Here is an 18,904-nt window from a genome sequence, read left to right as displayed (position 1 = left end):
CGTGTCACTTCCCTGCTCAACCGCCTTCCATGGCTCCAGTTTGCCCCAGTTTAAGGGCAATCCCCCAGTTGAGGGATTGGTGTTGAAGGCCTCGGCCACCTCTTGCACAGCTCTGCTTCCACCCTTGCTTCATGCCCTGCGCCCAAGCCTTTGTGCAGGCGGCTCCCGCTGCTCAGAGCACCCCTTGCCTTGTCTCTGCCTGGGGGGGGTCCCACCCATTCTCAGCACTCCTCTAGGGCCACCACTGGCCCTTATGGTGCCTTTGCATGGCTTAGAAGAGGGTGGCCTTCATTCAAGTGGATGCAGCTTCATGCCAGGGCTTGAGGAGTGGCCCACAGGTGGGATTCCACCCACACTTGCCTCTTGCACAGTGAACACCCTGCAAAGCTGTACAGGAAGATGTCACTTCCAAGGACCGCTCGAGCTCCACCACTGGGGGAGGCCCTTCCTTTGCCCTCTTCTGTCTTCAGACCCCATGCCCTGATTCGGGGCTGGCTGTTTCCAGCTTCGCGTCCTCTGACCTGCTCAGGGCCCGTTTCCCCAGATCCATGACACCAACAGCCATCGGGGGAACTGAACCTGCGCCACAGGCCATACCTCTTTCTTCCCACTTTGGGCACCAGCCACACTCCCTTAGTCCTCAGCACACCCAGCAGCAGAATGGAAACCGCCGCTGGGCTGGAAGAGGGGCCACTTGGACAGTCTCTTAGAAGCGACCCAGCCACAGGTCGGTTGGAGTCAGCTGCTCAGAGCAACCCAAATCTGAGTCTCAGAGACCCCAGGCCAGGCAGGGAGCTCACCCTCTCCTGGGGGTGCTGCAGCCCCACCCCGCATCCCCTCCCAGACCCAACATGGCCCATTGAACCCACCACCCAGGAATGCACGTGAGAAGTCCTTCCATTTCATACCTTTTATTTTATCTGCATCTTCTCTGCCTCCTCCCTCCCCCGCCAGCCCACGAGAGGGGGTGGAAGCCCCAGTTGGAAGGGAAGGGACTACTCTCTCCTCTCTGGGGGAGGGCTGGTGTCCCCTGGGCCAGGCCCCAGGGACGGGGGAAGCAGGGGCCTCCACGGCAGAGCAAGGGCATCGTCCAAGAGGCTGTGGCCGGGGCCGAGGCCCCTTGGATGCCCGGTAGGCTTGAGCCCCATGGGTCATCAGGAAGGTAAAGAGCAGAGAAGTCAGGGGGCGATGAGAGGACACAGCCTGGAAGGCGTGTGCGCGGCTGACAGAGGTGGACATGGACTTCTGGGGCTAGGAGCAGAGACCAGGGAATATGGAATTGGGATGGGGCCCTGGGAGGGAACCCCGGGTTACAGGGGTGACTGGATGTGCAGGGGAGGGTGGACCAGGGAAGACGGGGGGTGGGGCGGGACAGGGCTGTGCTCCAAGAACCAGGCTCCTGGTAGAGGGGCCGCGCCACAGGGTCTGATCAGGGACTGGCCCTGAGCAGAGGCCAGAGGGCAGGCAGGGGCGGGCCTGTCAGGGAAGGAGGATGGGGACTTTGGGAGGGTGGTGGGGCCGAGGCCGTGGTGCTGCTCTTCAGGTTCCTGGATGCCAGCCCAGCTGGGCGGCCCCAAACCACCGATTTGTGCTTCTGAGTTGCTCGAGGGCCCCCGATGTGCCTTCAGCCATGCAGGGAAGAGTCCATAGGCAGCCCTCTGCTGCAGGCAACAGCTGTCCCCGGGACTCCTCCTCCAGCCCAGGCTTTCTGGAAACTTCCTTCCCTGTGCAGCCTGAGAGGCCCCCAAGCTAGATGGTCCGCCATCGCAGGGGGTGGGCCGTGGTGGTGGCGGTGGAGGGGAGCCGTGCTGGGACGGTTCCGAACCCCCACCGCGGTGGTGTGCCTCCGCCCCCCCAAATGACCGTGGGTCCCTGCGCGTTAGCCTGCCGGAGGGCTCCAACCCCACCCCATCCCTTGTGTGCTGGTCTGTCTTCCCTCCTGTTCTGGATAACAATTACTCAGGCATGGAAGCCCCGCGGTGGGATGCTGGGGAGAGGGCCGGTGTGGGGCCCGCGTGGGCCTCAGGGCGCACCCTGCCCGTCCCCCTGGCAGCCGCTGTCACCGTGCACGATGAGCACCGGGAAGTAAAGGGCGTCCTCATAGCACGGTGGGCTTTCCAGGGGCTCCGTGTCCTCTCCACGGCGACCCAGCGGCCCCCCGCTTAGGCTTCGGAAGACCCCGGGCGTGGCGCGGCCCCCCGCTCCCAGCGAGAGGCGGCTGCGGCTAAACGGCAGGCGGGGCCCGCTGGGCCGGCCGGGTGGCAGCGAGTTGCTGCTGACGGAGCGACGGCAGCGCTCGCAGCCACGGAGGTAGGCGCCCGAGCTGGCGTCCATGACCACGGCCTCCGAGTAGCTGGGCACCAGCTGCCGGTTGGAGCAGATGTGCCACTCGAGCTCGGTGAAGTCCACCGTGGCCACGCGGGAGAGCGGCGGCCCGCTGGGCCCGGCCCCGGGCGCGGGCGAGCCGGCGCCGAAGAGCTTCTCCACCTGGTAGTGCACGTGGGCCGTGCCGTAGGCCGCCACGACGCGCAGCGGCCAGGACAGCGTGGCCGCCGACACCAGCCAGAAGACCCAGGCGCGCGCGTACCACGGCGGGCTGCGAGGGTCGGCGAAGACCATGAGGGACTCGCGGAAGTCCACGTCCTTCAGGTGCAGGCCCTCCCGGGCCTCCAGGTAGTCATCCAGGCCCTCGTTGGCGCTGAAGAAGCGGGCCCGCTGCGTGAGGTACGAGGCCTCGGCCTCGGCGCTGCCGAAGCTGAAGCACTTGGTGAAGCGCAGCCGCGTGGCCGCGTGCTCGGTCAGGCCCACGAGCTCCTTGGAGACGTCGCGGACGCCGTGGGCCGAGTAGTCGAACTCGCCCCGAGCCGAGCGGCTGTCGGCCCTCTCGTGGTACACCTGCGTGGTGGTGTAGGCGTCGCCGTTGCGGTAGCGGGTGATCTGGCGGGTGCGCCGCACGTAGTGGTAGCTGGTGGCCTTCCACCAGACGCAGGGCGGCGCCTGCTGCAGCCGGCGGATCAGGGCGAGCACGGTGTTGGCGTCGGTGCGCGGCGCCTGGCAGGAGCGCACGTGGCAGTGCCAGCACTCGGCCAGGTAGAGGAGGTAGAGGAGGGAGACGAAGGCCAGTGGGATGTACAGGTAGCCATCCGAGCAGGGGCTGGCTGCGTAGGTGGGCGGCGGGCCCCCAGCCCCCTGGGCCAGGGCCGCCTCGGGCCCCAGCACCAGCCGTGGCACCGTGGCCAGGCGACACCAGGCCACCACGGCGCCGCAGGCGTGGATGAGCAGCGTGAGGAGCAGGCACTTCCAGTGCGACTCGCGGCACAGGGAGCTTCCCAGGGACTGTTTCAGGGGCCGCTGCTGCAGAGCGGGCAGAGACAGGAGGGGCGTGGGTCAGCACGCGGCCGTCGGCTGGGCCCGCTGCGCTGCTGAAGCCCCTTGAAGGAGGTGGTGCTGTGCCCCCACTTTACAGAGGAGGAAACTGAGGCTCTGAGGGACGGGGCAACTTGCTCCAGGCCTCACCCTTCTAGCCAACTGACAGTCGAGCTGCAGGACTCAAATCCAGGCCTCTCTGCCCCAAGCCTATCCTCCACTGTGCCCTGTCATCTCTCGGTCAGGGGCATGTAGGACAAAATAGACCCATCTCTGCCAAAAGAGGAGAGGACCCCCTTCTCCCCAACGAGTGGCCACTGAGAAAACTGAGCTCTGGTCCTGACTTTGCTCCCGATTTGCTGTGTGATTGTGGCCATATCCCTGCCCTCTCTGGGCACTGATTCCTGGACCTGGTGGTGTGGGAAACCAGGGTGGCAGGGGTCCTAGGGGTGAAGAGCATGGGCTTAGGAGCCCAGGATTGGGTGCTGGCTCCACCACTCACTGTATGACTTGGGCAGTTCCCTCATCCTCTCTGGACCTCAACTTCCTCCTCTGTAAACTGGGGTTGTTGTGAGGATTCAGTGAGATCATAATGTGTGAAGATCTTAGCACAGGGTCTGGCCATGGGAATAAATATTATTACCGTTACCCTGCAACTCCCTCTGGTCCCTTGGTCTCGCTAGGGACAGCAGGAGACTTGGGCGAGGCTTTTAAGTAAATGAGAAAGAGGAAGAGAGGGAGAGGTGGTACGAGTCTGGGCGGTGGGCAGACTCCCCATCTGTGCTGAGGGGGGCGGGACACAGCTGCTGCGCAGCAGGGAACACTCACTCCCTGGCCTGGCTCCCGCCTCATCCCCAGGTGCCTAAGGAGAGAGAAGGGGGAAGGGAGAAGGGGCGAAAAGGGGGAGAAGGAAGACGTGGTCTGGAGGAAACAGCGGGGCGGGGTGTTAGGGGGCCACTTTCTCCCCCACAATCCCACCCCCACCGGCCGTGAGAAACCCAGGAGGAGAGGAACTGTCCCCACCCCAGCCCAGAGCAGCCGCCCACCACAGAGGCATACCACTACCCTGACCTGCGGGGCCAGGGGGATGCACCTACCCTCATCCGCCACCCCCACCCCACCCCACCCCAAGTTCACGGAAGAACCCCCCACCGGAAATGTGACCGCTGCCTGTCTATCCAGCACGCAGCGGACCCTCACCAGAGCCCAGGGCGCAACCCCCCTCCCCCACTGTAACTTGGCACACAGGGGCACACGCATCCCCTCCCCCAACCCACCCACCACAGGACACGCAGATGCACATAAATGTTACACATTCACTGAAGCGCAGGGACACGGCAGCCCCTTACCTACCACATGCCCCCACCCCTACTGCGACCTGACACCCACACCCTACAGACTCTACCGGGAGAGACCCACACACCGCAGGACGGTACACTCACATGCACTCACACGTGAGCATTTCACCCAAAGCCAAGGGACCCACCAGACCCTCACCTGACTATAGGGCACGTATATCCCATTCAAGGTGTGCGGAGCACGCACTGACATTCACACACCCACAAGCACCCTCTGTCCACCGAAACACACACAGAGATCTACTCACTACCCACCACCCCCAACACCCCACACTGGGCCCTACAGCCCTGCAGACCCTCTTCCTGGCTAGGACTGAGGAGGGGCCATTCTGAGGGTCCCAACCAGCAGGATGGGCCCTGGGGCCTCACCTCAGGGAGAGGGAGAAGGGGTACCAGAGGCCACCTCCCTCCCTCTTTCCCCTCCTCCCTCCGCTCCCCGCCCCCCAAGTCCCCGCTGCCGCTGCTGCATTGCAGGCGCCGCCCAGGCATCTCGTGAGTGCCTGGGGGCCTGACCCCGGGGCTCTTGGGGGTGAGGGGCAGCGCTGCAGAATGGGGCCGCGCAGGGGCCAGGTGCTGACGTCACAGGAAGACGAAGCGGGATGAGGGGGCGTCGGGGGCGGGAGTTGCCCCCATATCCTTTCCCAGCCAACCCCACCCCTACCCCCACGTGGGCCCCTAGGTCCCAGGACCTCGTGCAGGACGCAGGCTACCCCAGTGACGTCATTGGCCACAGGGTCTCCGGACTTCCCTCCTCAGCCCCCGCCTCGGGGGTCGTCCCTTCCCTTGTCACCCTCTTCCCGCTCCAGCCCAGGCTCCGGCCCCCACCACACAGAGCCGGTACCTCCTCCCGCAGCGGCTCGCCGTCCGGGATGAGCGCGGGCACCTCCCCGCCGTCGCCGCCACCGCCGCCCTCGGGCATGGTGTCCTGGCTGCTTGGGCGGCCCCTGCCCGGGCCCGGGGCATGATAGGTGGGAGCGCGGAGGGCTGCGGCGCGGCCCCGGAGGGCGTCCGCTCGGCTCAGCGGCCGCGGAGGGAGTGCGCGGAGCTAGAGCCTGAGCGCGGCGGAGGCGTTGGCAGCCGCGGTGCCCGGCGCCCCGCCCTCCGCTGACCCCGCCCCCGCGGCACCCTCTGCGCCGCCGGCAGCGCCTGGCACCGCGGGTGCTGCCCTCGCCCCTGAGAAGCCCAAGCTGGGCGGACGGACGCCTGGGTTCCCTTCCTGCCGCGATCGAGCTTGCGACCTTGGACGAGTCCTTGCTCTCTGGGGCCTGCTGTAAAATGAATCTCGAAGAGGGTGGGTACCCGCGGGGTCCTATCTCTGAGTAGGCCCAGGCCTGAGCTCACCCAGACCCCACCCCTGAAGCCTCGCTTGTGGTGGTGGAGGGGGCAGTTACAGCCCTGAAAGCTGTGGTGAGCCTCGTTAGCTGGACGGAGGCGCTGGGCTCCACTTAGAGCAGGCAAGCAGGAGGCCAGGACACCCGGTACCCTAGGCTTTGTGATCTTGAGTCGGCACCCTTCACCCCCAACCTCACTTTTCCCACCGGAGAAATGGGGATGGAAAGGTGCTGGATTCAATGCACATTCATCATGCTGTACAGGCGAGTGGGATTTGTCCTGCATGAGAGGAGCCCCTCCCAGGTACTGGTGGCCCCAGTGCTGCTCTCTGACCCTCAGGGGCTTCAGACCTACACATCTGCCCCTGGGCCAGGGCCTAGCCCCCAAGGTAGAAAATCAGTGGGTGGGACATAGGGAGCTGCAATGCTAGGTGGGGTTTGTTTTGTGATTTTTTTTTTTCCCAAAGAGCAACTCAAAGACCATTCTGTTCAACACCCCTACCCATTTAAAGATGAAGGAATGGAAACGGTAGAGAGAAAAAAGGACTGAACCAGAGTTTCACACATTAAAAAAAAAATTATTAGGCGCAGATGTTTATTAGGTGTCTTCTATATGCAAGTACTGTGAAGCATTCACAAGCATCGTGAAGACAAGTGTAGAAGTGGAGAATGACACAGGCCCTGTCCTCATGGAATTTACATCCAGGGCAAACTACTGCACCCAGAGGGAGCCTAGAGCCTGGCCTCCGGCCTCCATCCCAAGCCAGGACTCTTCCCTCTGTCTCTCTGAGAGGCACAAGTTGAACTGACTCTTAAAGGATAATTAGGTTTTGGACAAGTGGATATGAGGGGGAAGGGCATCCCAGGTGGAGGGGACTTCTGGGCAAAGGTACTGCAATTGGACCACGTGGACTGAGTTCGGAGAGCAGGAAGGTCACCTGGTGTAACTGGACACTGGGTAGCTAACTACAGGCAGGTCGAAGAGGACCTGATCTTGCTCTGTAGGAAGTGGTGGCTGGAGATCTGTGTGAAGGGAGGCCCCGAAGACTGTCTCCGGGGAAGGTGGGAATGAGAGAAAGGTGGAGAGAAAGGAGCCCCTGAGGTCATGAGTGAGGCTTGGGGGTCTCACTTCGAGATGACTGAAGGGCTGGCAACGACTCAGGAGTTGCAACCACAGCTTCAGGAGGCGAATCGGCACACCTCCACCCATAAATCATCTGGACCACGGGACAAGCCTGGTGCAGGATCCTATCCCAACTATTACCACCCAATTTATTACCACCCAATCTGGGACTTCAGACCCGGACCTCGGTTTTTCAATACATGTAATGTGTGTGTGTGTATGTGTGTATCGAGAGCCCAGGTTGTGTGTGTGTGGTGTGTGTGTGTGCGTGCGGTGTGTGTGTGTGTGTGTGTGCGGTGTGTGTGTGTGTGCGGTGTGTGTGTGTGTGTGTGCGGTGTGTGTGTGTGTGTGGTGTGTGTGTGCGTGTGCGGTGTGTGTGTGTGTGTTATCGAGAGCCCAGGCCCTCGGAGTCTGCAGGATGGCGGCAGTGGCGGTAGGGAATTTCAGCACCAAACAGCGGACAGCACCCTCGCGGAAAGGAGTGGTGGGAGGCAGGAGGAGGCGCGCAGTCACTGCTCGGCCCGGGCTCCTACCAGCACCCCACCCCACCCCACCCCCGCCCCGGCTGCCCAGGCTCCGCGCCAGTACTGGGGGAAGTATGGAGGACAAGGAAGGAAAGCTAGCATTGAGAAGGAGGGGAAAGAGCCCCGAGGGACAGGGCTTGGTCATAGCCCCACCGTCCCACTCCCTTTTGGAGTACGTCCCGCGAGCGAAACTTCATTCCCGGACTCCAGCCCCCGCCAGCCTCCGCCGGGTCTCCTCCGGCTGTAGTCGTGGCAGGTAGAGCGTCAAGTGCTCCACTGCGCAGGCGCGGAAATACTTCTCAACCTCCTCCTACTTTAACCCTTCTATTGGCTGCTCCGCCGCGAACTAACAACCGCACTATCCAATCCGAGAGCGCCTCAAGTTGCTCCGCCTATCCCCCCGCCCGGAAGTTGGTTACTGCCGAATCCGCTTCGGCGAGGGCACGCCAGTAACCAATTGGGAGAGGGGATGGGCGAGCCGGCGCCGCCGAGGAGCCAATGGCAGGCGGCAGAGGATGACGCAGCGGACATGCCGCTGTCGTCGGACAGGACGGGGACGTGTCTGGCTGCTCGGTAACCTCGGTCGGTGCCCAGGGAACGAAGCAGCTGCCTCACTAGTATTCGTACTACGAGGCGACGCAGCGGGCCCTCGGAAAGAGCGAGCGTCGGGGCCATGGCTTATCACTCGGGCTACGGAGCCCACGGTGCGTGGGGCGCGGGGTGGGCGGGGGCGCGGGCCGACCGGCCCGAGGAGTGTCGGCTGCGTGGCCCGCTCACCCTGAGGGAGAGGGGCGGCCGTGATCGCTGCCCAGGGCGGCGGATGTCATTCGGATTCCTGCCCCGTGAGAGTCTGCAACGCGTCCTGGACTTCGCCCTCTCGGCCCAAACCTGAGATCAGATCGGGCGGTGACAGCGTTGCTGGGATCCCCGTGCCCGACTCGGGCATGAATGGGGTTTGCCTCCCAAACTTCCTTTCCCTGTCATGACCCTGGTAGGGTTTCTCACCACTGCCCAGGGCCTCCGCGTACCCAGCCGTCGCCTTTCCCACCCTTGTTCATGCGGTGATGCCCTGCCAATTGTCTTCACGTAGCAGACTCAGTCTCCAAGGCTCAGTTCAGAGATCAGTCCCCTTGAGGAGGCCCCCAGGAACCCTCAGACGGGCAACCACTTCCAGGGGCTGCCTCAGCTCTTTCTTTGCCCACATTTAGCACCTCTCCAAAAGGATCCCTCATCAAAGTTCCTTCTGGGTCAGCTACTCCTCATCCAGCTAGTTTCCCTCACTGATTGCTTGGTGCTCCCAGGACCCATACAGGGCTGCCCAGCCTGGGGAAGGGGCAGTGGTTTGGGCTCATGCTTGGTATTCCTGTCACCTACTCTGGTACCTACAAACCCACAGGCTCCAAGCACAGGGCCCGGGCAGCTCCGGATCCCCTTCCCCTCTTCGATGACACAAGCGGTGGTTACTCCAGCCAGCCGGGGGGATACCCAGCCCCAGGAGCCGACGTGGCCTTCAATGTCAACCACTTGATTGGGGACCCAATGGCCAACATGGCTATGGCCTATGGCAGCTCCATCGCATCCCATGGGAAGGACATGGTGCACAAGGAGGTGTGGCCCACCCCCAGGGCAAGGGTGGCAGGATTTCTGGCCAGGGCTGGGGTGTCACGGGATCCCACCTAATCCTCACAGCAGCCCTCAGGGAAGGAGCACATAGAGGAGCACCCTGAGGTTTGGGGTGCAGCTTGCCCACAGCCTCCTCTCTCCCCTCCCAGCTGCACCGTTTTGTGTCTGTGAACAAACTCAAGTATTTTTTCGCTGTGGACACAGCCTATGTGGCCAAGAAGCTAGGGCTACTGGTCTTCCCCTACACACACCAGGTGAGCTGCCTACCAGGTGAGCTGGTGGACCCCCTTGCCTCCCTCATCCTGCCCCAGAGTCTGGCCCCCAGATCTCAACCCCTTTCTTTCCTCTCTTGTCTTTTCCTCCTAACCTGGCTGCTGCTGCCACCACCAGAACTGGGAAGTGCAGTACAGTCGTGATGTGCCTTTGCCCCCGCGGCAAGACCTCAACGCCCCCGACCTCTATATCCCCAGTGAGTCTTTGACCCGAGCTAGGGGTTATGGGGGGGGATTTGTGCCTTGAGGCGCCAATGAGAAGAGAGAGGCTCACGTGTTGGTTCAGCATCTGCTTTTGGTGCTTTTGTGTGTGGCTTTTGTGGTCCCTAGATGCCAGGTAGACCAGGTAGACAGAGTGGGGTGACCAGTAAGCAGCTTCCGGGGTGTGCTCTCAGGGTACTCCCCTTTGAGACCTTCCTGCCACTTGACTTAGACCATGTTCCTCCCCAGCCTGGAGCCTTGGGTTTAGACCTGGCCCTGCAACTTCCAGCTATGGGACCTCAGGTGGCTACTTTCATGCTCCTGAAAAACTGGAATAACAACAGTTCCTACCACAGAGGACTGTTGTGGAAATTCAGCGAAGGGATGTGTGTGCTCAGCCAGCACGTGGCACACAGGAAGCACGCAGTAAATATTAGCTGTTATCACTTGTCCTCCAAGGCCTGCTCCAGTATCCCCTTCTTTGAGGAGGTGGTCACTCCCTTCTGGGTTCCCACAGCTGCCTGTCTACATGGCATGGGTCAGGCCGCCCACACTGTGCAGTGGCTGGCAGACTCTGCATCTGACTTCTTTCTGTCCTGGGGCCTGCACAAGGCGAGGCCCCTGGTGGACATGCTGGAGGAGGGGTGAGTATGCCCGGGCCAGCCCTCAGAAGGGCTACCAGGAGGGCAGCCAAACAGCCCAGCCGCCCTGGGGGCGACACGGGTACTTCCTGCCTTCATTGTGTTTCCCTCTCATAGTCACTGTGTAAGGCGGGAACTGCCATCCCTGCTTCACACGTTGAAGCCAAGGCTCAGAGAGAGTTGAGTATCTTTGAGGATACACAGCTTATAGGTGGTAGAGCTGGTTTGCTGTCTCCAGACACTGTGCCCTCTTGTGGGCACATCAGTTCTGGTGCTTGAAGGGGGCAGAGGACAGGACTGAGGAGTTGAAATTGCTGTGAAAACCCAGCCGCCATCTGAGCTTTTGTGAAAATAGCAGAGGTGACTCTGGCCTGTGATGTAGTTTCTGAGACACAGCAGGAAACTTTGGTGAGTTTCCTAGTACAGGGACGGGGAAGGAGGTGGCTTGGTGGTCCCGAGAGAAGGGTCAGGTAGCAGTTACACAGTGGGAGAGGGCTGAGCAGGAAAAGGCATCCCAGGCAGGGCACGGGGGAGCTGAGTGTGGAGGTCGAGCATGTGGGGATGTGCAGGGAAGGAAGTACGGGGGTGTCAGTGGCTCTGAATACCTGGCGGGGGGCGGCTCTGGTTGAGGAAACCAGGCTGATGGCATCTCTCCGGCTCTTGGCAGCAATGGCCTTCATCACCTACGTGCTGCTGGCCGGGATGGCACTGGGCATTCAGAAAAGGTCAGTGCCGACCCCCTCCCCATTCACACCACTCCCCCACTCCTGACTCCTCTCCTCACCTCCCTAGGGGATGTGCCAGCTCCCAAGTCCACCCGTGCTCCTATTCTTGCACCTGCCACGGGCTGGCTGGCTTGGGGCTCCCCTCACGCCACCCCCACACGGCCACAGGTTCTCCCCAGAGGTGCTGGGCCTGTGTGCAAGCACGGCGCTGGTGTGGGTTGTGATGGAGGTGCTAGCTCTGCTCCTGGGCATCTACCTGGCCACCGTGCGCAGCGACCTGAGCACCTTCCACCTGCTGGCCTACAGCGGCTACAAATATGTGGGGTGAGCACCTGTGGGCCGAGAGGGAGGCTCACCTGGGTCGGGGTGCCTACCGCCCTGGGTTCCCGGCCTGCATAGCTACAGCCTCGCACTGTGAGCCTGGACCCCCTCTAGCTCCTCTCTACTAGACGGAGCACCTGCTTTGAGCAGCCTCCTCAGGGACTGCTCGGTGTTGCTCAGGAGGTCAGGAATGTGTTGAGAGTCACCCTGGGAGCACCGGGGAGAGGGGGGAGCTGGGGTAGTGAAGGGGGTCTCAGATGCAGGTCCTAGGGCTGAGTCCTGGCCCTCCCAATTCATTGTGAGTCTAGGTCCCTGGGGGGACAGGTTGGGGGTAAAGGGCCCTGGTGATGGTAGGTGGGGTCTAGGCTGGGCTCTGGGGCAGTCTCAGGCCTGGACCCTTGGGAGGTCTCCAGCCTCCTCTTCCTCCCTCCCCCACCCCTGCCCGCTGCAGGATGATCCTCAGTGTCCTCACGGGCCTGCTCTTCGGCAGCGATGGCTACTACGTGGCGCTGGCCTGGACTTCATCCGCGCTCATGTACTTCATCGTGAGTCTGGGGCTCGCTCCTCTTCTTCTGGGGTTGGAGCTGAGGACAAGCTTCCCCTTTTCGGCCCAGCTCCAGCTCTCTTCTTTATTCCAGGTGCGCTCTTTGCGAACAGCAGCCCTGGGCCCCGACAGCATGGGGGGCCCGGCCCCCCGGCAACGTCTCCAGCTCTACCTGACTCTGGGAGCTGCAGCCTTTCAGCCCCTCATAATATACTGGCTGACCTTCCACCTGGTCCGGTGACCCCCGGTCCCCACTGGCACTGATTTTTCCATACATTGAAGATTTGGTTTCCTTGATTCCGTTTGAGCCTTGTTTCTGGGGCTTACGGGGGGATTTGCCAACACTTCTGGGCCTTTGCATTGCCCAGGGGACCAGGCTTGGGCTTTCTCGAAGGAAGGGGATCCAGGGAGGGCTCCCTGGTGTTGGTGGCCTTGTTACTGCCTCGGAAGGCAGATGGAAGTGTTTCAGCAGAAATAGTTGTTTATCTGTGGCTGAGAAAGTGAGAATGGAAGTGGGCAGCTGCTAAGGAGACCTCAAAGGCCTCTGATCCATCTGAGGAGGTCCCTGGCGGGGTCTGTAGGCTAGTGGCGTGAGGCCAGCTGTGCTAAGGATTTAGCTCAGGACTGCCCCCTATGCAGTCCCTTTCCCCCCATCTCCTCTTTCAGCCTTTTAGGAGCAGAACTGGGGCCCACGTGTTTGCAGTAGTTTATTCATATTTTGTCACAAATGGCCGGGGAGGGGGTGCCGGACTCCTCCAGGCAACATAGAAAATAGGTCCAAGAGACAGGGTGGCTGGGGTTGGGGCAAGGGGGGACAGGGAGGGGTCTGGAGAGAAAGCCTGGGGGATGGGGGAGGGCAGACTAGGGGTGGGGCTGCCCCCCTGCTGAGCCTGCTCATTCCCGGTGTGGGTACTGCCCCACCTGCAGGGGGAGCCCCAGGGTGGGGGGGTGGGGGGGCGGCCTAGAACTTCCAGGGTCAAGCCCTGCCCTGTGGCAGGGCCTAAATGCCCTCTGAAGTGGACAAGGCCGAGGTCCCGCCCCTTCCAGGACTGACTGCCATGCCCACAGGCTGGCAGAGGAGCTCCTACCCCTATTTAGAGCTCTGCCCAGCCCTAGTCCAAGGGGAGGAGGCTCTGAAGGCGGGAAGTCCCCGCAGCAGCAGTTTGGGGTGGGGGAGAGGAGGCTGGGGGCACCAGTGCCCCCTCCCTCCCCGGGGCTGAGGCCTCTGCGGCCCAGGGGCAGGGCTGGGGGTGCACAGGCGTCCGGTCCATTCTGGGCTCACTCCCTGGCCGGCTTCCCCCTTAGAAACTCACCAACGTATAAACCATACTGTGGGAAGACAAGGCAGTGAGCCAAGTTGCGAGCATGCCCACTACTGGCCACCCACCCTGTCGCGCCCCAGGTTGCCCTCAGTCATCAAGGGCAAAGGGCAGGCAGGAACTTGGGGCCTAGCCATTCCTGGGATTGGAGGGATGGTGCCTGGAGCATCCCTTCCCTGACTTCTGACCGCCATGGGCAGGACCTCACCTGTACAGGTAATAGAAGAAGGAGAGCAGGTAGAAGGCGAGTTTGCACCAGGACTCCTTCTGGCAGTAGTTGAGGATGTCAGCATTCATGATGGAGACCGCATCATACATGACCTCAGAGCCATCCGCAGGACGGTGGAAGTACCTGGGGGGAGGGAGGGGCTTGAGTGCCCACCCTCAAGGCTCCCACCCACATCCTGCCCCGCTCTCCCATCTCACCCTCCCGAAGGCAGCTGCTACCCTCACCTCCAGAGGTGGTAGAAGAGGAGGGGGATGTTGAGGCCCAGGGTCACCCACTCTGCTGCACACAGAAACATCAGACAGAAGAGGCCATGGATGGAGTATTCTGGGACCACCAGCTGGGGAGTGAGGGTGAGAGGTCAGCGGCCAGGTGCTAGGACAGATCCAAGCTTCAAGGGCACTTGGGAGGGGCCCACCCACCATCACCTCTGGGGACTGAAAAGGCTTCTAGCCTCCCACTCCCTCCCACGTGGCAGAGCAGATCAAACAGGCCGCAGAGGGGGAAGGCCCGGCTCTGGGTTACAGTGGCGCTGAGCTCGGCTAGGAGCCTCCTGCCCCTAGCCCTGACACTGACCTTCCTCAGGAGGCAGCAGATGCGTTCGATGTTTTTTAAACGCTCGCGCTGTAGGGAGAGAAGACCGCAATGGTGGAGGTGAAGGAGCGGGCACTGGGGGCGCCCCGCCAGCCTCCCACGCCCCCCACTCCCTGCACGTGGCCGCCAGGGGGCGCCAGAGCAGGCTCTGCGGCGTTTCCGGCGGCGCGGCAGGAAAGCAGCCGCGCCGTCCCCATAGCGACCGTCACCATGGAGGGATCTTCACCCGCGTATCCATGGCAACGGCCCAGAGCCTGGCAACGGCTGCCCCGCCAGGAGGAACCCGAGCCCTGAGCCCGAGCCAGGTGTTCGCTGGGGGCGGGGACAAGGCAGAGGAAGGGGCACGGCCACCGTCCCCTCTACCTCTGTCTTCCTGTCCCCCCCCGTCGTCCTCCACCCGCGACATATGGCAAGACAGACGGACGGACACACCTCGGCACAGCACATGTATCACTTACTGCCCGCGCTGGGTTCCCCTGGTCGATGGGGTTCTTGAAGTCGGTCCGCAGCTCGTCAAAGGCTATGATCTGGGGGAGGGGCGTGTGCCCGTCAGGGTTGGGGCAGCAGCTTATGGCCCCCCACGCATTCTTCTGTGGCATAAGATTCACACATGGGGATCGGACCAGATGGGATGTGCTGCAAAGGTGGAGAAACTGAGGCCCAGAGAGGGGTGGGGCCTGGCCCAAGGCCACACAACAATTTGGACTGGAACTCTAGTGTGCTGATGCCCAGTTCAGGACATGTCCACTACCCCTCCATCCAAAACATCCCAAGAGATAGTGTCTTCTCCGCTGGGCCCTGTGCTGAACACTGGGGTCCCAGAAGCCTGGGACACAGCCCCTGCCCGGGAGGAACCCCAGACTTGGGAGAAAAACTGTGAACCACATCCAGGGTGATCAGGGCTGTGGAGTGCAGGAAGAACCTGGGGTGGGTGCCTGATCCAGCGTGGGGTGGGGATGGGGAGTTCAGGCTGGACTCTTGAGTAGGCGTTTGCCTGGTGAACAAATGCGGGAAAGGCAGTCTGAACAGCAGGAACAGCAGGTACAAAGGCAGAGAGTTGAAAGAACAAGGAACATTCAGGAAGCTGCAGGTTCTGTATGGCTAAAGTGAAAGCGTGAGGCGAGCGGGAAGAAAGACGGGAATGGTGAAAGATGGGCTGGAGAGGTCAGCAGCGCCAGACGTGGGTGCCTTGTGAGGCCAGACCGGATGTTTGGACTTCAACACAGAAGTAAAGGGGAGCCCTCGAGGGGTATAAAGCAGCAAAGCGCGCTGGTTAGGTTGATGTTTTAGGACTGACCGAGCAGGAAGTACAAACTGGCTAACGGTCCCAGCCGAGACATACATGATGCTTCCTCCATGCCAACAGACTTTATGTTTATTAACTCATTTGATGCTTGCAACAACCTGATGACGTAGGTGCTGGTATTATCACTTCCGTTTTGCAGATGAGGAAACTGAGATAGGTTAAATGACTTGTCCAAGGCCACGTAGCTAGTTAGCGGCAAGCCAGGTTTCTAGACCCGTTCGATTCCAGAGTTAAAATGTTAACCACTTTACTACACTCAGGCCAGACCAGTCAGGGGACTATTGGAGTGTTGCGGCTGGGGCTTGGTGGGGGAGGTGTGGTGATCTGAGTGAAGAGAGGGACGGTGGGGATGGAATGGTGGGGATGGATTCCAGAGCTGTTTAGAAGCCAGAACCCACAGGGCCTGAATGGCAGTGAAGTGGAGGCAAAGGGGCCCAAGGTGACTTTGGGTGTTGGGGCATCTGGTGGACGGCACTGTCCCCACTGGGATGGGAAACTCTTGGGGGGGAGCGGGTGTTTGAGAGGATGACGGGACAGACCTGGGGGGACCTGGCGTGGGTGGAAGGCTGGCAGAGGAGCCTTCTGGAGTCCCCGCCCCTGAGCACCAGCCCTAGGATGAGGCAGCGGGCCCACCACCCCCAAGCATCCCGGACCCCTTAAGGCTCGAAGGGAGAGAACACAGGCTTCCTGGAGGGAGCTGGGGCCATCTGGAGCAGCCTCACCAACTCCCCATTGACTCTGGGCAGCCACCTGCCTGTCAGGCACAGCAACAGGGTCCAGCAGGGAGCGGAAGGGTGCCGTCTGTCTGCCCCAGAGCTAGCACCACCAGCAGGCAGCGAGTGTTGCACCTCCCACCCCCCAGGCTGCCTGGAGCTGACTCAGCCCCCTGGAACAAACAATCCCCCACGGTGACAGCAGACACGCGTCACTCCCCACCAGGGTTGCCTAGCGACCAGTGGGGCCTAGGCTCAGGGTCTGTGGTGAGATCTGGGGTCCTGCCCTGGAAGGTTCTAGTTCTTACCAATTTGGATTGAGGACCACACCTCCTTTCCCCACCCGCACATCTCCTGGCAAGCTTGCTCCGGGCTTATATACACTCTGCTGTATATACAACAAGCCCACTTTACCGATGAGGAAACAGACTCAGGACAAGAAACTTGCTATGATCACCCAGCTAAACAGCTGAGCGAACACAGTGCCTGACACGTAGTCGGCGCTCAATGAGTATTATTGAGAGCACTTGGGCCCTCTCTCCCAGCCTGGAAGCCCCAGAAGGGCGAAGCCTGAGTCTTACTCATCCTTGTCTCTCCCAAAGCCGCCCAGAGCCTGGTTCTCAGGAGCATCGACACAGGTGTGTTGGATGGAGGTCTGCTCTGAGCATCCCCTGAGGACAGGGACCCCCACAGAGGCTGTTGGAGGCCTCTGGGTGGGGAGGGGCCCAAAAAGGGGCTTCTTGAATTCCAGGAGCCTTCCTCCCAGGAGCTGGTTGGCTCTGTGTGCCCAGCCCGTGACTCTCAATTCCTTCCAGTCCTCAGGACTCCAGCCTTCCTGCCACCACCCCACAGGATTGTCCAAGGCCCTGGGATGAGATAGGAGGCTCAGAGAGACCAAGATGGACCTAGGGGAGATGGAGGAAGGGAAAGAGAAACAGAGAAGGGGGCAGAGAAAAGAAAAAGCAACTGAGAGACCCAAAGAGAGAGAGGGCTGCAGGTGGGATGTGTGTGTCTGAAGGTGTCTATGGGGGCTCACTCCTCACACAGAAGGGGCGCAGTCAGAGCCCATGGAATCCTGATGTAAAAGAGACAGACAGCAAGGGGACAGCAGGGGATGATGAAGGGAGAGACTGATCAAGGGCCAGGGAGGACCACGGAGCAGGCAGGCAGCAGGTCCCAGGAAAAGAAAGGAGTGATGAAGTGGGAAGACCAAGAGAGAAGCAGGTGAGGCAATGGGGAGGAAGAGGAAGGAAGCGGGTACAGAGAGACTGGTGGGGGATAACGTGATGATCAGGGAGGTGTGTGCTGGACGTACAAGCAGAGGATGCTGAGCTGAGCGGGCCAGGGCCAAGATGCACAGGCCGTGTGGAGGGGATAGGGTGGTGGCTGAAACCTCAGGGGACATAGGAGAAGAGAGGGCAGTAAAGGGGGTGGGGGGCAAGGGTCCCAAAAAATAAGCTGGAGGCTGATTGATAGTTCTGTAGTGAGTAGAAGGGAGACAGGCAGGGGACCACTGAGAAGGCCCTAGAGAGTGAGGGAGAGGGACCCCTCTCTAAAGGGAGGCAATCAGGATAAGGGATGAGAAATGGACGTTTTGAAGAACCAGGTGTGAGGCAAGGCTGGAGAGAGAGACAGTCCAAAGGAAACAGGAGACAAAGAGGAAAGTGGGGGCAGGAAGAGGAGGAAAGCTGGAAAGTGGGGAGGAAACCTAGTGGGGGGAAGCCCGAACAGGAGGGGGTAGGGAAACCCAAGGTGAGCTGGTGGTCGGGGTTAGGTCTCTCGGGCTGCTTAGAGCCAATCACTGCTGGGTCAGGGAGTGGGGGTGGGGGGCGGGAATGGAAAGGGTTAATGGGCTCTGCGATCTGTGGGTCCTGTAAACAGATGCAGTTGCCATAGCAACTGGCTCCATCACTCTGGCTGGAAAAACCCACAAAGGGGGTGGGGAGAGTAGACAGACAAACTGCCCGACGGACAAACGGGGGCGACTAGATGGCGGGGGTTGGGGGGTGGGGAAATAGGAGGGAACGGAACAAGAATCCCAGAATTCCGCCCCACACCCCAAGGCTGCCATGGGGCAGGGGAGGGGGGTCAGAGACCGACTGACATACCCACAGACAGTCGGGGGCGGCGGAGAAAGGGCGGGCCCCACCGGGAAGGAAGGCGATGATGAGGGGTGTTTATGGGGCGAACAGTAGCCGACTGATAGGGATAGCGGAGAGGAGGCTCCAAGTTTCTCCGGGCCCTAAGACCATCCGTCCGTCCCCCTCCTGCTCCCAGAGCCCTCTGCCCCGACTCCAACCCCAGCCCCAGCCCCAGCCCCAGCCCCAGCCCCAGCCCGGCCTTACGTGCCAGATGACAAAGAAGATGAGAGAGGCGCACAGCACCAGGGTGAGCATGTAGCAGAACGCGGCGAAGGTGAACGCCATGGCCCCCGCGCCGGGCGGCGGCCCGGGGGGCGCCAGCGCGGGGCCCGGGCGCAAGGGGACGCCCCCCCGGCCCGCGCTTAGGGCCGGCCGGGCATGGCCCGCAGGGCTCGGGCGCGGGCTCGGGGGACGCGGGCGGCGCGGCCGGGATCGGGGCCGCGGGGCCGTGGGGCGCGGGCCGGTGGGCTCGGGGGGCGCGTCCGCTGCCGGCTGCCCGGGCCCCAATCGCTCATCCTGCGATCCCTCGCCCGCGGCTCCCTCGCTCTCCAGCCCGCGAAGCCGGCGGGGCGGAGC

At 61.8% G+C, this 18,904-nt stretch overlaps 3 protein-coding genes across 6 annotated transcripts; 1 reads left to right on the top strand and 2 right to left on the bottom strand.

Moving 5' to 3' along the window:
- Positions 1 to 895: 895 nt before the first annotated feature.
- TMEM151A (transmembrane protein 151A) lies at positions 896 to 5,826 on the bottom strand. The gene is made up of 2 exons (XM_059068533.2): positions 5,566 to 5,826; positions 896 to 3,354 (listed from the first exon to the last, which is right to left on the bottom strand). The coding sequence occupies exons 1-2, from the start codon at positions 5,641 to 5,643 to the stop codon at positions 2,023 to 2,025; spliced, it is 1,410 nt and encodes a 469-aa protein (XP_058924516.1). The 5' UTR covers positions 5,644 to 5,826; the 3' UTR covers positions 896 to 2,022.
- A 2,324-nt stretch (positions 5,827 to 8,150) lies between these two features.
- On the top strand, positions 8,151 to 12,326 carry YIF1A (Yip1 interacting factor homolog A, membrane trafficking protein). 4 transcript variants are annotated; one of them, XM_059068996.2, is made up of 8 exons: positions 8,151 to 8,406; positions 9,099 to 9,310; positions 9,475 to 9,579; positions 9,716 to 9,794; positions 11,107 to 11,164; positions 11,333 to 11,488; positions 11,937 to 12,030; positions 12,124 to 12,326. In XM_059068996.2, exons 1-8 carry the CDS (start codon positions 8,376 to 8,378, stop codon positions 12,268 to 12,270), a joined length of 882 nt encoding a protein of 293 aa, XP_058924979.1. In that variant the 5' UTR covers positions 8,151 to 8,375; the 3' UTR covers positions 12,271 to 12,326. The 4 variants fall into 4 exon arrangements, with proteins under 4 accessions (XP_058924979.1, XP_066893713.1, XP_058924980.1 ...); XM_067037612.1 differs by lacking the exon at positions 11,107 to 11,164 and having other exon boundaries at positions 11,232 to 11,488; XM_059068997.2 differs by lacking the exon at positions 11,333 to 11,488.
- A 397-nt stretch (positions 12,327 to 12,723) lies between these two features.
- Positions 12,724 to 18,674, bottom strand: CNIH2 (cornichon family AMPA receptor auxiliary protein 2). Its single transcript, XM_059068999.2, has 6 exons — positions 18,533 to 18,674; positions 14,627 to 14,695; positions 14,151 to 14,198; positions 13,802 to 13,914; positions 13,557 to 13,700; positions 12,724 to 13,358 (listed from the first exon to the last, which is right to left on the bottom strand). The coding sequence occupies exons 1-6, from the start codon at positions 18,611 to 18,613 to the stop codon at positions 13,331 to 13,333; spliced, it is 483 nt and encodes a 160-aa protein (XP_058924982.2). The 5' UTR covers positions 18,614 to 18,674; the 3' UTR covers positions 12,724 to 13,330.
- Between the last annotated feature and the right edge of the window lie 230 nt (positions 18,675 to 18,904).

Source organism: Kogia breviceps, chromosome 7 (genome assembly GCF_026419965.1).
Source record: "Kogia breviceps isolate mKogBre1 chromosome 7, mKogBre1 haplotype 1, whole genome shotgun sequence".
NCBI lineage: Eukaryota > Metazoa > Chordata > Mammalia > Artiodactyla > Physeteridae > Kogia > Kogia breviceps.
The sequence above is the reverse complement of the archived record's forward strand: the minus strand, read 5'-3'. Positions and strand labels throughout refer to the sequence as shown.